General features: G+C 42.6%; 1 protein-coding gene across 3 annotated transcripts in view; it reads left to right on the plus strand.

Annotated features, from left to right (window-relative positions):
- Nucleotides 1-22,253, plus strand: part of LOC140190674 (unconventional myosin-XVIIIb-like) — a 462,061-nt gene that overhangs the window by 302,026 nt on the left and 137,782 nt on the right. For all 3 annotated transcript variants that reach the window (XM_072247443.1, XM_072247444.1, XM_072247445.1), the window contains one exon: nucleotides 16,400-16,519. In XM_072247443.1, coding sequence (XP_072103544.1) covers nucleotides 16,400-16,519 — 120 coding nt within the window. The remainder of the gene's footprint in view (nucleotides 1-16,399; nucleotides 16,520-22,253) is intronic.

The raw sequence follows: 22,253 nt of genomic DNA on the forward strand, positions 1-22,253 counted from the left end.
ACAGGTAATCTCATGCCTCAGTGCTACTTTTCTGTGACAGCCCTGAATTTCCTTAATCTCCAAAAATCTCTCTGTCTTGAATACTCTATATTAGAATCTCCACAGCCCTTTAAAGAATTTTAAATGTTCCGTAACCTCTGAATGACAAAGTTTCTTCTCAACTCAGTCCTGAATGGTCAGCATCTCATTTTGAATTGCTCATTGTAGACATCAGTGCAAGAGAAACAATGTCCTGTTCAACTCCATCAAACTCTATATGGTTCAGAATGGGCCCAGTCTGCTGAAATGACACTGTTCCGTACCAGGAATCAAGATAATGAACCTTTGTTGACCTCTCTATCTAAAGTAAATTCTTCCTTGCATAGGAAAAAAATACCCTGTCCACAATATTGGAAGAGCCATTTTTCCAGGGCCTTCCAGCTGGCTTTACTCTTCCACTTAAGCCTTTATTCAACAAAGGCCCACAAACCACTTACTCTCACAATTGCTCGTATCTGCAAGTGTACACACTTTTGTACACACACTGCTGGTCCTCCCTGAACAGCAACACCTTCCAATTTCTCTCTGTTTAAAAGATATCCTGTATTTCTGTTTTGTTTTCTTTATCAAAACAACAAGCTTGCATTTTTCCACACAGCATGTCATCCGTCATGTTCTCGCCCATTCTCTTAGTTTGTCTTTATTCCCCAAATCCTCCCTGCATCGTCTTGACAGTGTCCGCAGCTGCCCAGATTTGTATCATTAGCAGACTCGGAGATGACAAACATCATCCCTCGGGATCAAGAAGGACTTGTTTCCCCTGCGGGGTTTATGGGTTCTGAGCTAAGGGCCAATTAAGACAACTCCCATGATCCTCAGACCACTTCTGGCCTGACTGCAATTTCTGCAGCAGAACTTATTCTTGTAATAAGCACACTTTCGAAGAAAGCAAGATTCTGCCTGTAAACAGAAGTGAAGTTCACTGTCATTTGACAATGAAAAAAAGCCATGACTTCAGCATTTTTTTACAACCTGCTAAATGGGTGCTTTAAATGCAGAACCATTACTCATTCTACTTCCCACTCTACCTAAACCCCAGTAACAATGTACCACTGTGCACCAAGACTTCATTAGGATGAATTCTAACTTTGGTTTTGCTGCTGTCAGGCACCAGGAGGAATTGACCTCCTACATATAGACTTCTTCAAATTAATTTTCACGGTTTTTTATCGGCCAGTTTATATCCTAATGAGGAGCTGGTCTTGGGGAATATAAGGCAGTATGAACTGTAATTGGACAAGGCTATATCCTTCTACTTAACCTGTTGGAATAGAAATCTTCAACAGAAGACTATAAGACGTAGGAGGAGAATTAGGCCATTCAGCCCATCAAGTTTGCTCTACCATTCCATAATGGCTGATTTATTTTCCCTGTCAACCCAAGTTTTTACATGAAGATTGTAGGGCCACTTTCTTAGGAACTGATTATAGATCTTCTAGGTTATAGTTTGAAGTCTTCCTGCGGAGACTTAAGTGCTTGGATCTTGGTTTACCTGGGTCATAGGGAAGGATGCAACAAGTTGGGACTTTATTCCCTGGAGCATAAGGGAATGAGTGGAGATCTTATAGACGTTTACACGATTGTGAGGGGTACAGATAGGGCGAATGCTTGCAGGCTTTTCCCCCTCACAGAACAAGTTGCCAGTGATGCGGGTTCAGTTGTAACAATGAAAAGAAATTTGGCTCGGTGCATGCATGAGAAGGGTATGAAGAGTTATGGTCCAGGTGCAGGTCAATGGGACTAGACAGAAGGCCAGGTCACTGCAGACTAGATGGGCCAAAGGGCCTGGTTCGGTGCTGTAGACTCAATAACATCATACAAGTGAAGTTCCGAAGGAGTGTTGCACCATAGTTCTGACTCAGAATTAATTCCCACATCTACATCGAAACATGCAGTGAAATGTGTCCTTTATGTCAACAACCGACACACTGGACATGCAAGTGTCACCACGTATTTCCGGCTAGTTCTGGTGGCAGGTCAGAAGTTCACTCAAAGCCCACTTGATCTTTTCTGACATGCACGAAAACATCTCTTGGGATTAATTTGAAGGGGAGGGGGATGCAAGTGTCTGGACAAATATTTACCCTTCAGTCAACGTCTTTAAAGAAGAGAGTCTGGTCATTATCACATTGCTGTTTGTGGGAGCTAAGGCATCAACATTTCAGAGGGGAACACAAATCAAAAAGTTAAGAACTAACCATTGAGCACTGAAATGATAAAGGAAAGGTACGTCGCATCCAGAGTTTCTCCAGTTAGCGAGCGATTTCCCTGACGTCGTGGGGAATTGCTTACGAGGCAAGTTACAGCAGTGGCCTTCTGCCGGGTGAGCTTACAAAGAGATCACCAGCTCGTAACCCTGCATGGATGGAAAGTGTGCAGGGGAGCCGGCTGGATTCGAACTCAGGACCTTTTGTCCCGAAGTCCGACACTGATACCACTACCAGCCGGATCACTGAAATGATAGAGGTTGGTAAAGCTGCCAAATTAATCTAGATCAGAATTGGGTTTATTACTACTTACATATGTCATGAAATTTGTAATTTTGTGGCAGCAGCACAGTGCAATATATAAGAAACTACTTAAGTCACAATAAGAACTGTACACTCGGTGGCCACCTTATTAGGCATACCTGTACACCTGCTCATTATTGCAGATATCTAACCAGCCAATTATATGGCCTCAACTCAATGCATAAAGGCATTCAGACACAGTCAGGAGGTTCAGTTGTTGTTCAAACCAAACGTCAGAATGGAAAAGAAATGTGATCTAAGTGGCTTTGATTGCTGGTGCCAGATGGGGTGGTTTGATCTGGAATTTTCATGTAAAATGTTCTCCAGGGTTTACAGAGAAGGGTGTGAGAAGCAAACATCTAGTGAAAGGAAATACACGAGAGGTCAGAGGAGAATGGCCAGACAGGTTCAAGCTGGCAGGATAATCATGCATTACAATAGTGGTGTGCAGAAGAGCATCTCTTTCAGGTGGATGGGCTACAGCAGCAGAAGGCCATGAACACGCACTCAGTGGCCACTTTATTAGGTACCTAATAAATAAGTAGTGCAAAAGGAGACCAAAATAGCGAGGTAGTTTTCATGGGCTCATGGTCCATTCAGCAATCTGACAGTGGAGGGAAAGCAGCTGTTCCTAAAACGTTGAATGTGGGTCTTCAGGCTCCTGTATTTCATCCTTTTCCACAGTTTTCTCATCTTTGTAGGATATGGGCGCGCTGATGTGTATGTTTGCTCAGCAGGTTAGGGCAACAATTAAGTAGTTACGATAAACAGCAGGAATAAATAGGAGCAAATTACTTGGATCACGAATGACATCTAAATTTCTGGTTCTAATTCTTCCCAGTCTAAATTTGAAACATGGTGATGCAGTTGAAACTACTTCTGTTGCTGTTTGTGGAAGTTCACAGTCTGATTCCCAGCAGCATGCCTCCTTATTGTCTCTTTGAGCAGAATGGTAGTTGAACTATCTTCCAAACTCTCAAATAATCAGCAGTTCATTTGGAAAAAAACACAAACTAATAAACAAATCTCGCTCCCTACAGCTTTAACAAGGTTCCTTTGCTGATTATGAAGATGAACCTGCTCTTTCTGGACTTTAACTGTTCCTGTCTGTGGAAGCCATGGACGGATTCTGTGTGGAGTTGGCAATGAGGATACTTAGTGAAGTGACATCTACATGAATTGTAGAAGAACATGAAGAATGTACAAAGTCTCAAACCTGTTTCACCATTCAACAAGACCAGGACCCATCTATCTCGGTGTCATTTTCCCATCCCCTTGATTACTTTGAGGCAATTAGACACAGGAGCAGAATTGGGCCATTCAGCATTGAGTGTGTTCCACCATTTTGTCATGGCTGATTTATTATCCCTTTCAGCACCATTCTCCTGCTTTCTCCCCATAACCTTTGATGCTCTTACTAATCAATAATCTATTAACTTCCACTTTAAATATACCCAATAACATGAGCTCTATAGCCATCTGTACCAATAAATTCCATGGATTCACTGCCCCTGACTGAAGAAATTCTTCATCTCTGTTCTAAAGGGACGCACTTGTATTCTGAGGCTGTGCCCTCTGGTCCTAGATACTCCCACTATCGGAAACATCCTCTCCACATTCAGTGCACTCTATCTAGGCCTTTCAATATTCGATGGGTTTCATTGAGATCCTCCCTCGTTCTTTTAATCTTCATTGAACACAGGCCTGGAGACATCAAATGCTCCTCACATACAAACCTTTTCACTCCTGGGATCATCTTGTGCACCTCCTCTGGACCCGCTCCAACTCCAGCACATACTTTCTTAGATAAATAGCCATTTAGTATCTAGAACCATTTAATCTCCATTTTGCATGAACTCTGTGCCCTCTGAAGTAGTGAGTTCCTCTGCCCATAGTTCTCGCTGCCTCAGTAAAGCAAGTATGATAATCAAAGACTCCACCCACCCTAGACATTCGCTCTTCTATCCTCTTCCAGAAGATTGGACAGAAGATACAAAAGCCTGAAAGCACATACCTCCAGCTTCCAGGACAGCTACTACTCTGCTGTTATAAGCCTATTGGGTGGTTCCCGAGTACATCGCATAGACTCCTGATCTCACAATCTTCCTCTTTATGATTTTGAACCTTATTGTTTACCTGTACTGCACTTTCTCTAGTAGTTACTTCGAACTCAACGGCTGTGAAGGTGGATGAAGGCTGCAACAAACCCATCAGCTCCAATCGTCATGGTTTCCATGCCATTGGAATCAGTTGGTTGATTTGTGAAGTAGCGTGTGCTTCTTGGAGTGCAACATCAAGTACACGTTAAACAAATACACACACAGGTGTTTTCGCTGTGTGGGCCACTTCTTCAGAACCATCATCCTCGACCTTGAGGGATAGCCACGACGACGAAAATTTTCTCTAGCTGTTACACTTTTATTCTGATGGTTATTGTTTTAATTTCTTCTATCTCAATGCACTGTGTAATGATTTGATCAATATGAACAGTATGAAATCCCAATCATGGGTTTACTGATTCTTTTTAACGCTGTAACTTGAAGAGCTTTTTCATTAGATTTATCAGTGTCTTTAATTTTTCATTTAATCAATGTTGAACCAAGTGTCTGATTGTATCAAGATCAAGTTTAATTGTCATTCAACCATACATGAATATCCATGAGTTCAGCCAAACAAGACAGCATTACTCCGGGGCTCAGTTGCAAAGCACAGTACCAACAGTCATGCACAAGACACATATAACACAGTTATGATAACAAGCACATGCAAGATATCAGAAAAATACAGTCACACAAAAAATATAGTCCAAGTCCCTGAGTCCACGAATGTTGCAGCAGTCTGCAGTCAAACATAATAACTTGTCTTCTGCTGAGCAAACACCGGGGGGCAGCACCGACTCCAGTCTGGATGCTATGCCACATTGCCCCCAGCACTCCAGTGTTCAAAGCTCAAAGTAAATTTATTCTCAAACGACATATATGTCACCACATATAATCCTGAGAAGCACTGGAGCGTACAGACTCCAATGCCTGACTCCTGGGCCGCTGTAAACAGGCCTGAGGCCTTGTCCTCGCTTTGACTGAGGCCACGCAGTTCCCCTGCCATCTGCCAAAAAGGCAGTGAATTGGACTTGCAGCATTCCACATTAACCATGTCCAAGAGTCTTGCAATCACAAGAAACGTGACCACGATGATCACTTACTGTTGGATTGCATGTACTGATTCCTCCGAGGAAGACAGCAGCACTATCTGCACCAAATCCAGCTTGCTGATATGGTAGACCTGCAATACTTAAAGTTTTTAATGTCAACAGGTTCTTGCGATCTTAAAAAATTATGTTTAAAAAGACAATAACACCTTTGGTTGGCCCCATAGAAGCCACGGTGACCGAGCACACCGTCATCTTACTGGAAGCCACGCCTACTATTATGGGAACATGCATATATTTATTGCATATCATGTTACTTCTTTAAGACTGTAACAGCCCCCAGTGCAATAAGGTGGACTCTTGACATGACAATTTACCTCTAAGACTTTGCACTCTTTCTAAGTGTAACACCTCTCTCTGTGTTCCTTTATTGTTTTCTTCTGTACTACCTCAATCCAAAGGAATGAAATGATCTGTACAGTTGGCATGTAAAACAAAGTTTTTCACTGTACCTTGGACAATCAACCATTTGACCAATTTAAATGCCATTTTCTCTCCGCCATCCTATTTACAATCGATTTCAGCCAGGCTCTCCCTCATGCTTTGCTTTGCTTTGGTTAGATTGAAAACCATGGTTTTAGATTGAACTTCTTTACCACAGGGGTTTTAAAGACATTGGAATACATACATGGATAGAAAGGTTTTGGAGGGCTGTGCACATCGGACCACATCGGGTTAACAAAGACAAGTTGGGCCAAAGGGCCCATTCTCCAACTCAGGCTACCCTCCAAACACATCAGCTACAAATATCAGTGCATTTGTATAATAGAGAACACAGCAGTCCTCATCGAGGAATCAGCAGTGGAAAGGGTGAGCAGTTTCACATTTCTGGGTGTCAACATCTGAAAGTCTATCCTGGGTTCAACATATTGGTGGAATTATGAAGAAGGCGTGAAAGCAGTGATATTTCATTAGGAGTTTAAGAAGACCTCGTATGTCACTAAAGACTCTCGCAAATTTTTACAGATGTACCCTGGAGTGCTGGTTGTCTCACTCTCTGATATGGAGGGGCCACTGCACAGTATCATTAAAACTGCAGGAATTTGTAAACTCAGTCAGCTCTATTGTGGGTACTAGTCTCCAGCATCCATGATACCTTCAAAAGGTGATGCCTCAAAAAGGTGGCATCCATCATTAAGGACTCCCATCACCTCGTGTTCTCCCGTCATTGCTACTATCGGAGAGCCTGAAGACCCACACTCAGTTTTAGGAGCAGGTTTTCCCCCTCCACTATCAGATTTCAGATTTCTGAATAGACAATGAATCAGCCTATGAACGTTACCTCCCGATTTTTCTCATTGCCAGTACAATGTCATGGTTGCTTTGTGTTATAGACCTGTACTGATTTTCTGTACGTGTGTGCTGAGTTCGGACTATGCCAGTAAAGAACCATGAACCTTAGCTCCCATCTCCAGCGATTTTCTCTCTTGGTGCTACTTATTTAATTTAATTTCTTGTTACATATTTCTTACTGTAATATATAGTATTTTTTATGTACTGTTGCTGCAAAACAACGTATTTCACGACATTCTGTATGTCAGCTAAATTAAGACTGATTCTGGTTGCTAACAATTTAAATTCCTTTGCCTGCCCTTTTCACTACAGATGTAAAACTTTGATTTCCAATGTTATATAATTAGCTGAATTTGAATCTGGTTTGTGAAGTGGGGTTTGTATTTTGGATTATTAGTCTAGAACTCGGAATTGCCAGTACAATGTCATGGTTGCTTTGTGTTATAGACCTGTACTGTATGGCCTACAGTATAATAAGGGACTACTTTATGTTGTAGGGACACGTTGTTGCATGCGCTATTAGGTGCGTATTGATCTGTACGTGTGTGCTGAGTTCGGACTATGCCAATAAAGAACCATGAACCATAGCTCCCATCTCCAGTGTTTTTATTAATAGCATTGTTGTGTAACCGGGCCACATACACAACAAATTGGCGATGAGGTTAATGAACCTACATTGTATCGGAATGCTGTATTTTAATTGATAACAACGCTCGGAAGAAGAGTGCAAGGAACGAGCCAAGGAGTGGGAGAAGGAGGCAGAGCGAGGCCACGAGTCCGAAAGGAAGCGGGAGCACAGCTGGGGTCGGGAACATCGGGAGACCAAGAGACACAGTCAGAGCCGCAGCATGTCCAGCCGAGACCACAGCTGGCGCTGACCCCCCCAGGGACTGAGGGTCTGCCTGCCCCAGAAGGGAGATAAAAAGGAGCGACACACACACACACATCTAGACGGAGTGCACTCAAGGCACTAGCAAAAAGGACATGTGAGTCAAAAAAAAGGAAAATAAGGGGAGAACAGGGCTTAATTAACATAAAAAAGATGGCAATGATTGGAACCATTACAGCATTTGATAGCGGCATTGAAGACTGGGCAACTCACATTGAGAGAGTGGAGTTGTATTGTGAGGCTAACGGTGTTAAGGATGAAAAGAAAGCCAGCGTCTAACTCAGTATTATGGGAGCAAAAACGTACGGCCCATTACCGAGCTTGTTAACCCCTGAAAAGCCAGCTGACAAAACGTTCAAACAAATAGTAGACACTCTCCAACAGCATTTAAGCCCTAAACCACTGGTCATTGCTGAAAGATTTAAATTTCACAATCGGAATCAGAACGAAAATGAAAGCATTTCTGAATATTGTGCTGAATTGCGCAAGTTATGAGAACATTGTCAATTTGGAGCTGGTCTATTGGACGCATTGAGGGATAGGTTAGTGAGTGGCATGCACTGTGAAACCACACAGAAGAAGCTCCTGTGTGAAAGAGACCTTATATTCGAGAAAGCACAAAACATTGCAATATCAACGGAAACAGCAGCATTGGGTACTTCTGAGATACAACAAAAATCTCTGGAATATGCCACAAATAAAATGTCACTGAACAGAAATGAAGGAAAGAAATGTTACCGTTGTGGGAACAGGTCACATGACCTGAATGACTGTTGATTTAAAGACAAAGAATGCAGTAACTGTGGAAAACAGGGCCACATTGGCAGAGTATGCAAAACTAGTCAACAGCAGAAAAAGGGCAAAATACAGAGAAAGAAGAAACCCCAGAAAGGAAAATATGACAAGGTACATAAAATGGAAGAAGGCAGTTCTGATGAAAATGCAGCCGCTGAAAGTGAATTGCCTTGTCGGCAACTTCACAGCGTGAAAGAGACAGATGATCAAAGAGTAATATGGATCACTCCACAAGTGGCAGGCGTGAGACTGAAAATGGAGTTGGACACAGGCTCAGCTTTAACAGTGATCTCTGTACATGAGTACAAACGACTGTTTCCTCACGTACCTCTTAAACGAACTAAACTACTGCTAAAGACTTACACAGGACAGAAAGTGCATCCCAAAAGTAAAATTAAAGTGACAGTGACCTACGGAGACAAAACACAGCAGCTGAACCTCTATGTACTGAAAAATGGAGGACCACTGTTGCTGGGACGTGAATGGCTCAGGAAAATCCAATTGGAGTAGCATACCATCAAGGCACTAGGTGCGTCAACAAAGGAGGGCAGCTTGGCGGGGAAGGTGTCCACAGCTCTCCTCTTACCCATTGTCGACTATTACAACAATGGGGAGGAGCTAGACAGCGTCGATGATGAGGATGGAAGTAGTATCCGTGGCCGCGACTCGGATGAAGGTACAGAGGATGCAAGGAAGACAGATATTTCCAATAAGCAGGACGATGAAGACTACCTGGAAGTAAAAGAGCAGATGTAGCAGGAGAAATTGATATCTCTCAAAAGGCAGCTACAGCAGCTACAGGAAGGCATTTTGCAGGAGTATCAGAAAAGGATGAAGAAACTAGATCAACAATACAAGAAAAGAATATGAAATGCAGAGCTTTTTCTGCAACTGAAGACAGAACAAGTGGAAAGGTATTATATTAAAGAGAAGAAAGCAGTAGTGAAGGAATTTGAAGATAAAAAGATTAAGTTAGAAGAACAGAAAAAGATGATTGAGAATGAAAGGCTGACAATGGAACTCACAGGAGATTCTGTGGATGTAAAGCCAATAATGACTAGGAAACTAAGGAGGAGACCTAATGACCCTGTTCCAATTACCAACAAAAGACGAAAACCTGGACCTGCACAGTTAAATTACCTGTTAAAAGATGAACAGATAATGGAAGATCTGCAAACTCTCAATGAGCTTAAATCTCCAAAAAGACCAGCATCTCTATTCAAAGAGAACAGTTTTTGCACAAGGTAAATCTCGAACCAATCATTTCCTCCATTGAGAATCATACACTTAATCCTTTGCAGGAAAGCTTCCTTTGCACGTACATTATTTTGAGTCCTCAGCCAATGTGTCTTGTTTTTCCACAAAGAAGTTGGGAAATAGCATCAAAACAGAGGCGAATTCTGGCAACAAACTGTAAGGTTTCTATTGTTGTATTTTCACACTTGTGCTGAATGTGCACCTGAAGGAATTCTCCCTCCTGAGCCAGACAGACAGCACTGCAGGTAATCCTTAATATCAGCAAAACTGTACTTTAACAGCAGCTTAAGAACAATGGAACGAACAACAGGATTTCAATCAACTGCTTCATCAAATGGTGAACGAATACTGGTAAAGTACTGATCTTTCTGTGAGTCATTGGATTGCCCTGACTTTTGAATAACTAGCAGAGACTACAGATCACCAACCACTTCTTTGTTGGTAGCAAGTCATCTTTGAAGCAGACCATGGAAACCAAAGCTATGAAAAATGCATCACACCTCTTGCAAAGTATGGCTAATTTTGCTACAGCTTCATTTATTTCTTCTGTTACCGCTGGTACATAACCGTCATCTACAGAAGTACAGCACAGTGGGCAGAGTCGTTGTCCTGATTCAAGCCACCGCTTTATACATTTTAAACAGTAAAAATGATCACATGGAAGCAGGATGGGATCGTTGAGTTCTCCTAAGCAAGTTGTACATTCTTTCAGATCATACCTGAAGAACAGACATCCTGCACTATTTCTACAGTCCCTGAGGATCTGAACCACAGCCCAAAAGATCCCTCGGGATCTCACATCTGAGTTACTGTCCAAACTCTTTGCAAGTTGACCAGCGTAGAATGCAACCTTGTTCTCCAATTTATCATGTATTTCTTTAACTCCCAAAATGATGTGTTCCACAAAAAGTGACAGCATCTCCGTCTTCTCCTGAGCATCTTCCCAGCTGAATCACCTGCTGAATCACCAGCACAAAAGTATGAAGCATGAATAGAAGATGGCAAGTTATATTATTTTAAGAGATGGTATCATAAAGGTCAGGCTGTCTATTTGGAATCTGAGGAGAATGCAAAGATTGGCTGTGTAATTAGCTCAGTTGGAAGAAATGAGACATGGGTAAGGAAGACAAGTGATAGCACAAAGATGCGTATATATCTAGGACAGCTGCACAGAGGAGTCTTCATTATATGGAGGCGATCTGCTGCCTAGAACTCTTAGCAAGTTGGAGGCGCACATCTTCTTAACTCCCTGTGCTCAGAGGTCAACTTTTCATGATTTTTATATGGAAATCTGTATTAAAACAAACAAGTTTATTGACAGACGTTACCCGGAGAGGCAGAGAAGGCCCCCCAGAGACTTGAGTTATAAATGGGTCTTCGACCAAAAGTAAAAAACAGGCTTGTTATAATTTGATATTATTATGTTACTTTGTTTTGATTTGATATTATTAAGTTACTAAGTAAACAAATGGTAGGCATTTGTATGTTAAGGGTAGACATATTTGGTTAGCATAGAGACCCAGTTAAAAAAAACAGTTGATACACTATTAAAATAAAAAGGAAGGAGTGTACTGTATGGCCTACAGTATAATTATGTTGTACGGACACATCGTTGCATGCACTATTAGGCACGTATTGAGCATGCGCTATTAGGTGCGTATTGATCTTTACGTGTGTGCCGAGTTCGGTTTCTGCTAGTAAAGAACCATGAACCTTAGCTCCCATCTCCAGCATTTTTATTAATAGCATTGTTGTGTAACCAGGCCACGTACACAGCAAGACCCAATAATGTGACGTGTTGGAGTTAGGGTTGTTTCAGAAACGGTTACAGCTTTCAAATGGTGAACAGACAAGACATCAATAAGAGCTCCTATTAACATAACCTCTCCCTGCTTGTTGGATTTGGGTATTAATTTGGCAGACAGCTTGTCATTTAGAAGATAAAACAGTTTCTGGCTTAAACGTCGGCTGATTGGGAGCATCAGAGGAACCGAGCGTGAAGAGAGCTCTTGTTGTCAAAACATTGTTACTCAAAATGGTAGAGTTGCCTCTGCACTTGTTCCAATTTGCCAGTTTGATTATGTAGTGCCCAGTGAGTGAAGGGATCGATTGTACTTTTCCTACCAAGTGCTGAGGGTGTTAAAACTAAGCAAATCTTTATTTAACCTTGCTGATAGTTCAATGTACAGTATTTAATTAAAGCTTCCAAATTGTGATATGCTTTGTCTGTGATTTCCTTTTTATTTCTTTTTAATTTCCCCTGGTCTTGAGAAGTTGCTAACTTGTATGTTCCCTTCATACATTTTAGAATAATTCTAAGCCAAAGTTCTTTCTGTCCTTCTGCCTGTTATCCTCATCTTTTTTTCTTCCTAATCTTCCCATTCCATGGAGTTTGCACGTTCTCTCAGCCACTGCATGAGATTCCCGGCATGGTCTGGCTTCTTCCTGCATCATGGAAATTCCAAAAGTTGGAAGATTAATTGGCCATTGAGCTCTTCCTTCAGTTAGTCCTGACGAAGAGTCTCGGCCCGAAACGTTGACAGTACCTCTTCCTAGAGATGCTGCCTGGCCTGCTGCATTCACCAGCAAGAATAACACAGGATTAGATTGATGACTAACACAGACTGTTTCTCTGCTCTGTGTCTCTGTCTCTTCTCTATCTCAGGGGTTCCCAACCTGGGGTCCATGAACCCCTTGCTTAATGGCATTGGACCATGCCATTAAAAAGGTTGGGAACCGCTGGTCTACCTAAGGAAGACCAGAATAGAATGGGATTAGGTTGATGGTCGGCACAAACTGTTTCTCTGTTGTCTGCTTCTATCACTATGCTCTATCTAAACAAGACTAGAATTCTCTCTTTCAGGGTATTTAGTCACTTGCAGCACCACCTATATCACTGACATTGAGAGAGAGCAGTGTGATCTCAGAGAAGTCTCTTCACTCTGTGTCGGAGGATGGTGCCAGAGCAAGGTTTAATCAGCGCAGTTTGTGGATTGAACTCTGTAGTTCACAATATGATCAGTTTCCACTTTCTGGACGTTCCTTTTTTTGTTGCTGTTTTGGGCTTGCAGTTGGTCTGAAGAGATGAAACACTTTTACAATGGAACCAAAATAAAACATTGCGTGAAAATGAAAACAAGTCACCGGAGAAACTCAGTAGCTTAGGTAACATTGGTGGAGGCAAAGAGATGGTTGAGACCCTGAATCAGGACATTGGGGTCTGTCTATTGGATTAAAGAGAGAATAAGAGAAAACGAGGCAAATAATCTCCAGTTACCTATCTGGACTGTTGCCAAATACAGGAGGTAAAAGCAAAGTATTCTTTCCTCTTCTATCACATTCATTCTTCTTCATCCCTTTAGCTCTTCCACCTATCACCTCCCAGCTTCACACCTAATCCCCTCTTCCTCCATCTTTGCATCTTCCTCCTCACCTGGTCTCACCCATCACCTCCTAGCTTCTCCCTTTCCCACCCACCCACCTTCCCCTCACCTGGTCTCACCTACCGCCTCCCAGTGTCTCACCTCATCCCCCACCCACCTTCCCCCCTCACCTGGTCTGACCTATCACCTCCCAGTTTCTCACTTCATACCCCCTCTCCCCCACCCACCCACCTTTCCCCTTACCTGGTCTCACCTGTCACCTCCCAGCTTCTCCCTTCCTCACCCACACACCACCCCCCATCCCCCTCAACTCGTCTCATCACCTCCCAGCTTCTACTTCTTCCACCCCATCTTCTTATTCTGGCTTTTTTCCCTTTCCTTTGTAGTCCTGATGAAGTTCTTGGCTCAAAACGTCAACAGTTTATTCCTTTCCATAGATTGTACTTGAACTGCTGAGCTCCTCCAGCATTTTGTATGTGTTACTATGGATTTCCTGCATCTGCAGAATCTCTTGTGTTTAATATTCAGATATATTTCACTGTATATTAACTAATTCTCCAAGTGCCAGTCTTAGTAAACAAATGTTATTGGAACAATCAACTGCTGTTATTTTATAATTGGTTAGGACCTTGGGGCTGGTGACTGACCTAAGCAAGGACTCTCACTTCTAACCTGTAAATTTCTTCACAGACTCAATAAGTAACAAAAATCCTTGCTTTAATGTGTCCATTGGCAGAACGTATCCAACAGATAAATCCCAAAAGCAACAAAGCAGAGTGATTACTTCAACACTTTCTCAGCCTGTTGCCCATATTATCCCTTTCTCCACTCTTTTCACAGATTTCCCGTACTTCATGAAGATTCCCGATCACTTTTTTAAAAGCACAAGAGTAAACCGAATCAGCAGTGTAGCCAGTGGCCAGATGAAAATAGCAATCTGTGCCAAGTATTCAGGTATAGAGATGGATCTGACCTTCCTCCCAGTTAGATCTGAGCAAGATGTCACCGGTCAACCACGGTAACGTTCTTGGGGGCTGCTTACTTTGAAATTTGCTTGGAGCATCTCTACTCAGTGGTCATTTTATTCGGTACAAGAGGTACCTAATAAAGTGGCCACTGAGTATGTTTGTGGCCTTCTGCTGCGGTAGCCCCTCCATTTCAAGGTTTGACATGTTGTGCATTCAGAGATGCTCTTCTGCACACCACTGTTGCATCTTGTGGTGAGCTGAGTTACTGTCGCCTTCCTGTCTGCTTGAACCAGTCTGGCCGTTCTCCTCTGACCTCTCTCATTAACAAGGTATCTTCACTCACAGAACTGCCATTCACTGGATGTTTTTGTTCTTCCGCACTTTGGGAACTGTTGTGAATGAAAATCCCAGGAGACCAGCGGTTTCTGAGATACTCAAACCACCCCGTCTGGTACTGACAATCATTCCACGATCAAAGTCACTTAGATCACATTTATTCCCCATTTGTCTGCGTGCTTTTATTCATTGAGTTGCTGCTACAGGATTGGCTGGTTAGATACTTGCACTAATGAGCAGGTGTACGGGTACCTAATACTGTGGCCACTGAGTGTATATGAAGGCTGAAACCCCGGGAGGGGGGCGTGAAAAGGAGGAGGGTGGAGGATGCAGAAAGCCCAAAATCTATGCTTAACAGCAGCAGATGCTTTAAGCTGTTAATTAGTCACAGATGGAATAGGTCGCCTTGTGATGTGGCTGGGACTGGGGACCTAGCTGGGTATGGTTGTGAATTCTGATGACATTTCATTTGCAGTAAGAATGCACCATTTGAATAAATGACCCTAAAAGGACAACTAGCAGTTTCTTTGCAGGTATTAAGAGCTTAGCAAATTTATATACACTGTTCAGACTGCTGGGAATCCATCTTCATCTTAATTATATTGTGTGCCGTCTTTTGTGGCCTCTGTGCTTTAGAGCCATAGCAACAACACCAAGTTGTTTAGAATTTTTATAGAGTTGCAGAATATTTACTGCACAGGGTTGTTGCTTGTTGTGTTCTGTGTTGTTCTGCCGAGCACGGTCGGCATGCTGTGTCGATGCCCAGATATGTGGTGACACTTTCAGGCTGCCCCCAGCATATCCTTGTGCGCATTGGTTGTTAGCATAAATGACACATTCACTGCATGTTTTGATGTACTTGGAATAATAAATCTGAACCTGAAATCTGAAGACTCAATCCGATTACCCAGCTATTACTCCTGTTCTCAGTGTTCTGCCCCTTAGCTACTATTCTGATGAGGTCAATACTTTGTCTTCACATCCATGCGGTTCAGCATTAGCTAACTATCATGGGAGTGTTTGTAAGTAATATGCTTAGTGATTCCTTTCTCCATTGTTTTTGTCCGCTCATCGAAGAACTGGGTTCATGAGGCATAAACCAGCCCTCAGCTGGCACATTCTGATAAGTTTAAAAAAAACTTCAAGGTTTTTAGTCAGTTTACCCTTAATTATGAACTCTGGTGAGTTGCTTACAACAGACGTTGAACCATCTGCTGTATAATTCCCCTGATTTTTCACTCATATTTTGTAACTACATGTTGAACACCCCTTATACGAAATTCCAAAATCCAAAAATCTTTGAAACCTGAATTTTTTTAAAATACTAAAATGACATCACAAATGGAAAATTCCACAAGGCGCTGGGAAGTTTCCCAGGCGATGTGCGGTGGGTCCCTGTGCATCATGGACAGTTCTAAGAAGTAACCTCACATATGTGATGAACAGAAGTTAGTGAAAAATAGAAAACACTGCATAAAGTGAGGATCTCTGCCTTAAAAATATTGCACATCATCTCGAGGAAGAGACTTCCAAAGACTCAAACCTTCAGAGGGAAACAAAATGCAACATCCCTCTCTTAAATGAGTTTTGTAGCTTTTGTGACTCTACTTGAGCAACCCCACATTGGCACCAGTTCTGTGTTGATTTCATTCCCACTCTGGCAGAAGTGATCTTGGGTCGCTGAAAAGTGATTACTGATCCCTGTTCTAATCTCGCTGCAGGTTTCGGACCTCACAACAGAGCTCTCCGATGAACGTTTCAAGGGTGACGTGACCTATCGGGTCCTGGATAGTGAACGTGCTGAGAGGCTGCGCCTCACGCAGGATCTGAAGGTGATGCAGGTAAGAAATAGAATGACGTCAAACCATGGTATCAGAAAACGAATTGGCATCACTGTAAATATATATATAGTATATATGGGCTTACAAGAATGCTTCCTAGTACAATTCTGATAATTCTATGCTTCTTTACATTGAAAATATAAAACTTTTTTTCTTAGTATATGTGTCATCATCGTATGACATGGGCGATCATGGCTTTATCTATGACCATGATTTTGGCAAATTTTCCACAGGTGGTTTGCCATTGCCACCTTCTGGGCAGTATCTTTCCAAGACGGGTGATCCCAGCCGTTGTCCATACTCTTCAGAGATTGTCTGCCTGGCGTCAGTGGACGCATAACCAAGACTTGTGACATGCACCCGGCTGCTCACATGACCAACCACCACATGCTTCCATGGCTTCCTGTGACCCTGATTGTGGGGGGGCACGGGGCACGGGGGGCTAAGTAGGTGCCACACCTTGCCCAAGATGGCCAACAGGGGAGTGGAGGGAAGGAGTGCCTTACACCTCCTTTGGTAGAGATGTATCTCCACTCTGTCACCCAGTTTAATATAAGAAGACTTCTTTTATAATATAACAAATTCAAGAAGCTAAAATACTTAGAAGATTTTGGGCATTCTATTAAATAACCTTCTCTGAATCATAAATGTTCTGCCAATTGACAAATCCTTGGTACTTTTATTTCAGTGTATACTTTCCTTGTTCTTGTTCCCCTGGGCATCAAAACTGGAAGGGTTTCTGGTATCTAATGATTTTGTAAAGATTTTTAAAAGTTTCCTTTGTTGCTTAACAAACTACTGCAAAGATTTTAAAACAACTTTTTTAAAAGTAATTAATTGCTGCAATCTGCTGGAGGAACTCGGAGTGAAGCAGTAGTTGTTTTCAGTCTGCTTCGAGTGTCTAGGTTTTCTTCAATCGTTCAATTCTCACTGAAATCATGTACACAAGAGCTTCTGCAGATGCTGACCATCTTGAGAATGACACAAAATGCTGGAGCAACTCAGCAGGTCAGGCAGCATCTATGGAGGGAAATGAACAGTGGGAATTTGGGGCCAAGACCTTTCATCAAAAATCAAAAACATTTTTAAAAGTTCTTACAAAATCATGAGATACCAGAGGTCTCGCCAGCTTTGGTGTCTAGGGAGACAAGAGGAAGAAAGTAAACACTGAAATAAAAAATACTGGGGATTTGTCAATGGGCAGAATAGCTATGTATATACACCAAGTTTTCAGAGAAGAGTCTCGGCCAGAAATGCCCACTATGTTCATTTCCCTCCATAGATGCTGCCTGACCTGCTGGTTACTCCAGCATTTTGTGTTATTGAAATCCTGTACTGCTTTGCAAAAATGAACTTTGCTCCTCCTTGGAATGTTTTCCTGGATAGAGGACTGTTGGCCCACATTCATACGGTCTCAATGACCTCATGTTAATTTAAACATTGGAGATAACAATAATACATATGCTGTCCCATTGAAAAGCTTTTGGCCTTCCCTTCCTTTCAATTGTGGTCCCTAAATATTGAATTATATCACTGAAACATTCTCTAATAAACCATGACAGTAGCTATGATTCTTGGTGATTCCTTCACTAATTGTGATGAGGAAGGTGGGTTTAAGAGTGAGTAGTTCCTGGGCAGAACTCCGATAAATGGAATTACAAATCTAAAACTGGAGTTCATAGTGTCGACGTGATGCTCTGTTTATTAATACGAATGCACGGTGTGCCCTGCTGGCTGTTCTGACATACAGCCCTAAATTCTCATGGCAGTTGTGCTGTCCATGATTCTGTGCTGGGAGCAGTTTGTAAAACCTGAGTTAATATATAAAATGCTTCTTTCTAATATCCATTGGCACATCACAGCCTTTGATATATTATTCAGCACACAAAGTCCCTGACTGCTCGTTCAGAGGGTTATTTTCTGGCCTGTGTTGAATTATTTAAACTCAGCCAATGCAAGGAAAGGAGTACTACAGTCAACCTTCAGTAGGAAGAGGGGAAACGCGGTTGGGTTTCCCACCCCTTTGCTTAGCAATTTGGCAGCCTGCATACGGAAACATCTTGGCATGGGAAAATATTCCTGTGCAGTCTCAGAGGATCACAGCACAGTCCATTTGCCCATCTGTCTCTGCTGGGCATAAATAGATATCTCAATTCTCAGCCCACAGCCCTGGAGAGCATGTCTCCTTCAGTGCTCATCAGCTAGTTTTTAAATGTGCTGATGGCTCCTCTGGCAGAGAGTTCCACTCCCAACATTCATTGAAAGAAATAATACTTTTTTGTTACCTCTCCTATAAGGTGGCTGGACATCATTGAACATCCTGCGGCCAAGCTGGTGCCAAATGTATTGCTTTTCTTTGGACTACAGTGGTGAGGCCGAGAGGGGGATCTTGACGACTGGGCATCTCAGGATCTCCGTACTTTCTGCCCAGGCTTGTGATGATGATCGTCACCTATTGTCCTTCAAGAAAGATCGATGCCAATCACCAGCTATAATATTTCTACTAATTAACTTAAATACAGACCCTCTAGTTACCGATCAACCACAATAGGGAAATAACTCCTTCTAATTCATCCTGTCTTGGTTATGATTTTTATGTACCTCCATTAAGTCTTCTTTCATTCCTGTTCCAACCTTGGGAGTCTCTGCTGAAAAATAAAATGCTCCATCTGAAATAAACCTGAAACACTGGAATCCCTTGCTAGCTCTGGCAGTAAACACAAAATACTCTGCAGATGCTGGGGTCAAAGCAACACTCACAACACGCTGGAGGAACTCAGCAGGTCAGGCAGCATCTGTGGAAAAGATCGGTCAACGTTTCGGGCCGGAACCCTTCGTCAGGACTGAAGAGGGAAGGGGCAGAGGCCCTATAAAGAAGGTGGGGAGAGGGTGGGAAGGAGAAGGCTGGTAGGTTCCAGGTGAAAAACCAGTAAAGGGGTGGGGGAGGGGAAGCAGGGAGGGGATAGGCAGGAAAGGTGAAGAAGGAATAGGGGAAAACACAATGGATAGTAGAAGGAGGCAGAACCATCAGGGAGGTGGTAGGCAGCAGGGGGAGGGGGCAGAGTGAAATAGGGATAGAGGAAGGGACGGGGAGGGAATTACCGGAAGTTGGAGAATTCTATGTTCATACCAAGGGGCTGGAGACTACCTAGATGGTATATGAGGTGTTGCTCCTCCAACCTGATTTTAGCCTCATCATGGCAGTAGAGGAGGCCATGTATGGACATATCTGAATGGGAGTGGGAAGCAGAGTTGAAGTGGGTGGCTACCGGGAGATCTGGCAGTATCTATGGAGAGAGAAGCAGAGCATAGAACATAGTACAGAATAGTACAGGCCCTTCAGCCCACAATGTTGTGCCGGCCTTTTAACCTCCTCCAGGATCAACCTAAATCTTCCCTCCCACATGGCTCTCTATTTTTCTATTATCCATGTGCCTAGCTAAGAATTCCTTAAATGCCCCCAATGTATCAAATAGTTAGTATTTCAGGCTGTTGACCTTAATCAAAACTGGAAAAGTTAGAGGAAAAATAAATGTTCAGTTGGAGAGAAAAATAATAAATTGAAAGGACATGTTAGTCTCCACACGATCTCAGACATTCCCTTTATTTCCTCCCCCCTCCTCTCTGCAACTAAAATTAATTTGATTTCTAACTTTTCTCAATTCTGATGAAAGGTCATCGATGTGAAATTTTGGGGTCATAAAGTCATGGAAAGAAGCAACATGGAGACAAGGTTCTTTGATCCACCCAATCCACACTGACCATCAATCTCCTGTTTACACTAATTCAACATTAGTTTTGTATTCTCACCAGATTCTTGTCAAGCCCCTCCCCCTACTTCCCTCCTTCAGATTCCACCACACACCCACACACCTTAGGAGGAGGTTGGAAAGTCACGGAGAACGTACAGTGCCCACCAGAGGCAGAGATTGAACCCAGGTCTCTGGCACTGGGAGGATGTGATGTTATTAGCTGCAGCACTGTGCTGCTCTGTTTTGATGTTAACCTGACCTTTTCTCTTTTTTCTCCCTCTGTCCCTCTCACTATAACTCCTTGCCCATCCTCTGGGCTTCCCCCTAGGCCTCCCCGTCCCATGATCCTCTCCCTTCTCCAGCTTCATATCCCTTTTGCCAATCAACTTTCCAGCTCTTAGCTCCATCCCTCCCCCTTCTGTCTTCTCCTATCATTTCGGATCTCCCCCTCCCCCTCCCACTTTCAAATCTCTTGCTATCTCTTCTTTCAGTTGGTCCTGACGAAGGATCTCGGCCCAAAATATCGACTGTACCTCTTCCTATTGATGCTGCCTGGCCTGCTGTGTTCCACCAGCATTTTTGTGTGTGTTGCCTGTTTCTGCAGATGTTGGCTGAATGACTGAGCAGTCCAGCATTTAATGTTTCTCTCCAGCCCTATAAATCTCCTCTGCACTCTTTCCAGTGCTACCCACAATCTTTCCACTGTGCGGGACCAGAACTGTACCGTCTCCTTCAATGTTACCCGAGATAATGATTCACACACAGTTCCAACACCTCAGCATCTTAAAAATGGCCAAGGACCCCAAACCATTGTGTTACTCCTTCCCTACAAGGAGTAAATGCTTGGGGTGGTGAAAGGAGATCGATGTAGAAATGCTTGCTCTCTTTACAATTCTCTCTCTTCATCTCCTCTCTATAACCTGCACCCCAGAACAACTCCTTGGAAACCAGTGTGGGAACTGGCTCTGGAACAGAGAGTTGGATGCCATGTCTGTGTTCCTGATCTGGCCCAGTCCAATGACTTGTCAATGTTAAGCTTGAAGAGTACTCCCAAGCCAGAGATTAACGATAGCCAAATGTTTTGTCACCTAATTAGTGATGTGCCTGAATGGTTGAGTCAGATTCCCACTGTTATTGAATGGCAGATGAAGCCGAGGCTGGAAAACACATGCCTGCTTCTGTTTCTCATGTTCCATTGTAGAATAGTCACTGTCTTGTGTTCAGGGTCAGCCCCATTGCTGCTTTTCTGGTAGTTTCAGTCTTCACTGATTAGGTTCAGATTCTGATTATTTACTGTCCTATATGCCAAGGTACAATGGAATTCCTTTGCTTGAGTGAAGCTCACCAAGTGAACCGTATACACGATGAATGAACAACAACAGAATGAAATGTCGGATGAAAGATCTTAATAATAAAATAACTTCATTGACAGTATAGAGCACCTGTCATACATTAGGATGCAGGCTCAAAGTGCTTTACATAGATTGTAAAGATAAATCAATATTAAACATCATAAGACAAACATACAGAATAAACTATAATGGAAAATACCTCCTTATGATCAACATCAACAGGTATTAAGTAATCCTATAAATCGATAAAGCAGCTTCTCAGAAGAGCTCTGAAACGCTTCACCGTACTATCAGAGTGAGTAGAGGATTCCAGATTTTCAGTGCGTAAGAACAAAAGGTGGCATCACCAGTTCTTGTGTACTTGGCTCTAGGAACACTAAGCAAGCCAGTATTCATGGATCAAAGATTACGATTAGGGAGCTAGATTATTCAGAGCCTTCTATACAATTGAGAGTATTTTAAAATTGATCGTAAAAGACATAGGCAGCCAGTGTAATGATACTAAAACCAGTGAAATGTGCTCAGAATTTCTTTTATTGGTTAAGATTCTTGCTGCTGCATTTGGAACAAGCTGTAGATGATTTATATGTTGGACAGTCCTGAAAAGAGTAGCCTAATCAGCTAAAATCA

This window comes from Mobula birostris, chromosome 31 (assembly GCF_030028105.1).
Source record: "Mobula birostris isolate sMobBir1 chromosome 31, sMobBir1.hap1, whole genome shotgun sequence".
Taxonomy (NCBI): Eukaryota; Metazoa; Chordata; class Chondrichthyes; order Myliobatiformes; family Myliobatidae; genus Mobula; species Mobula birostris.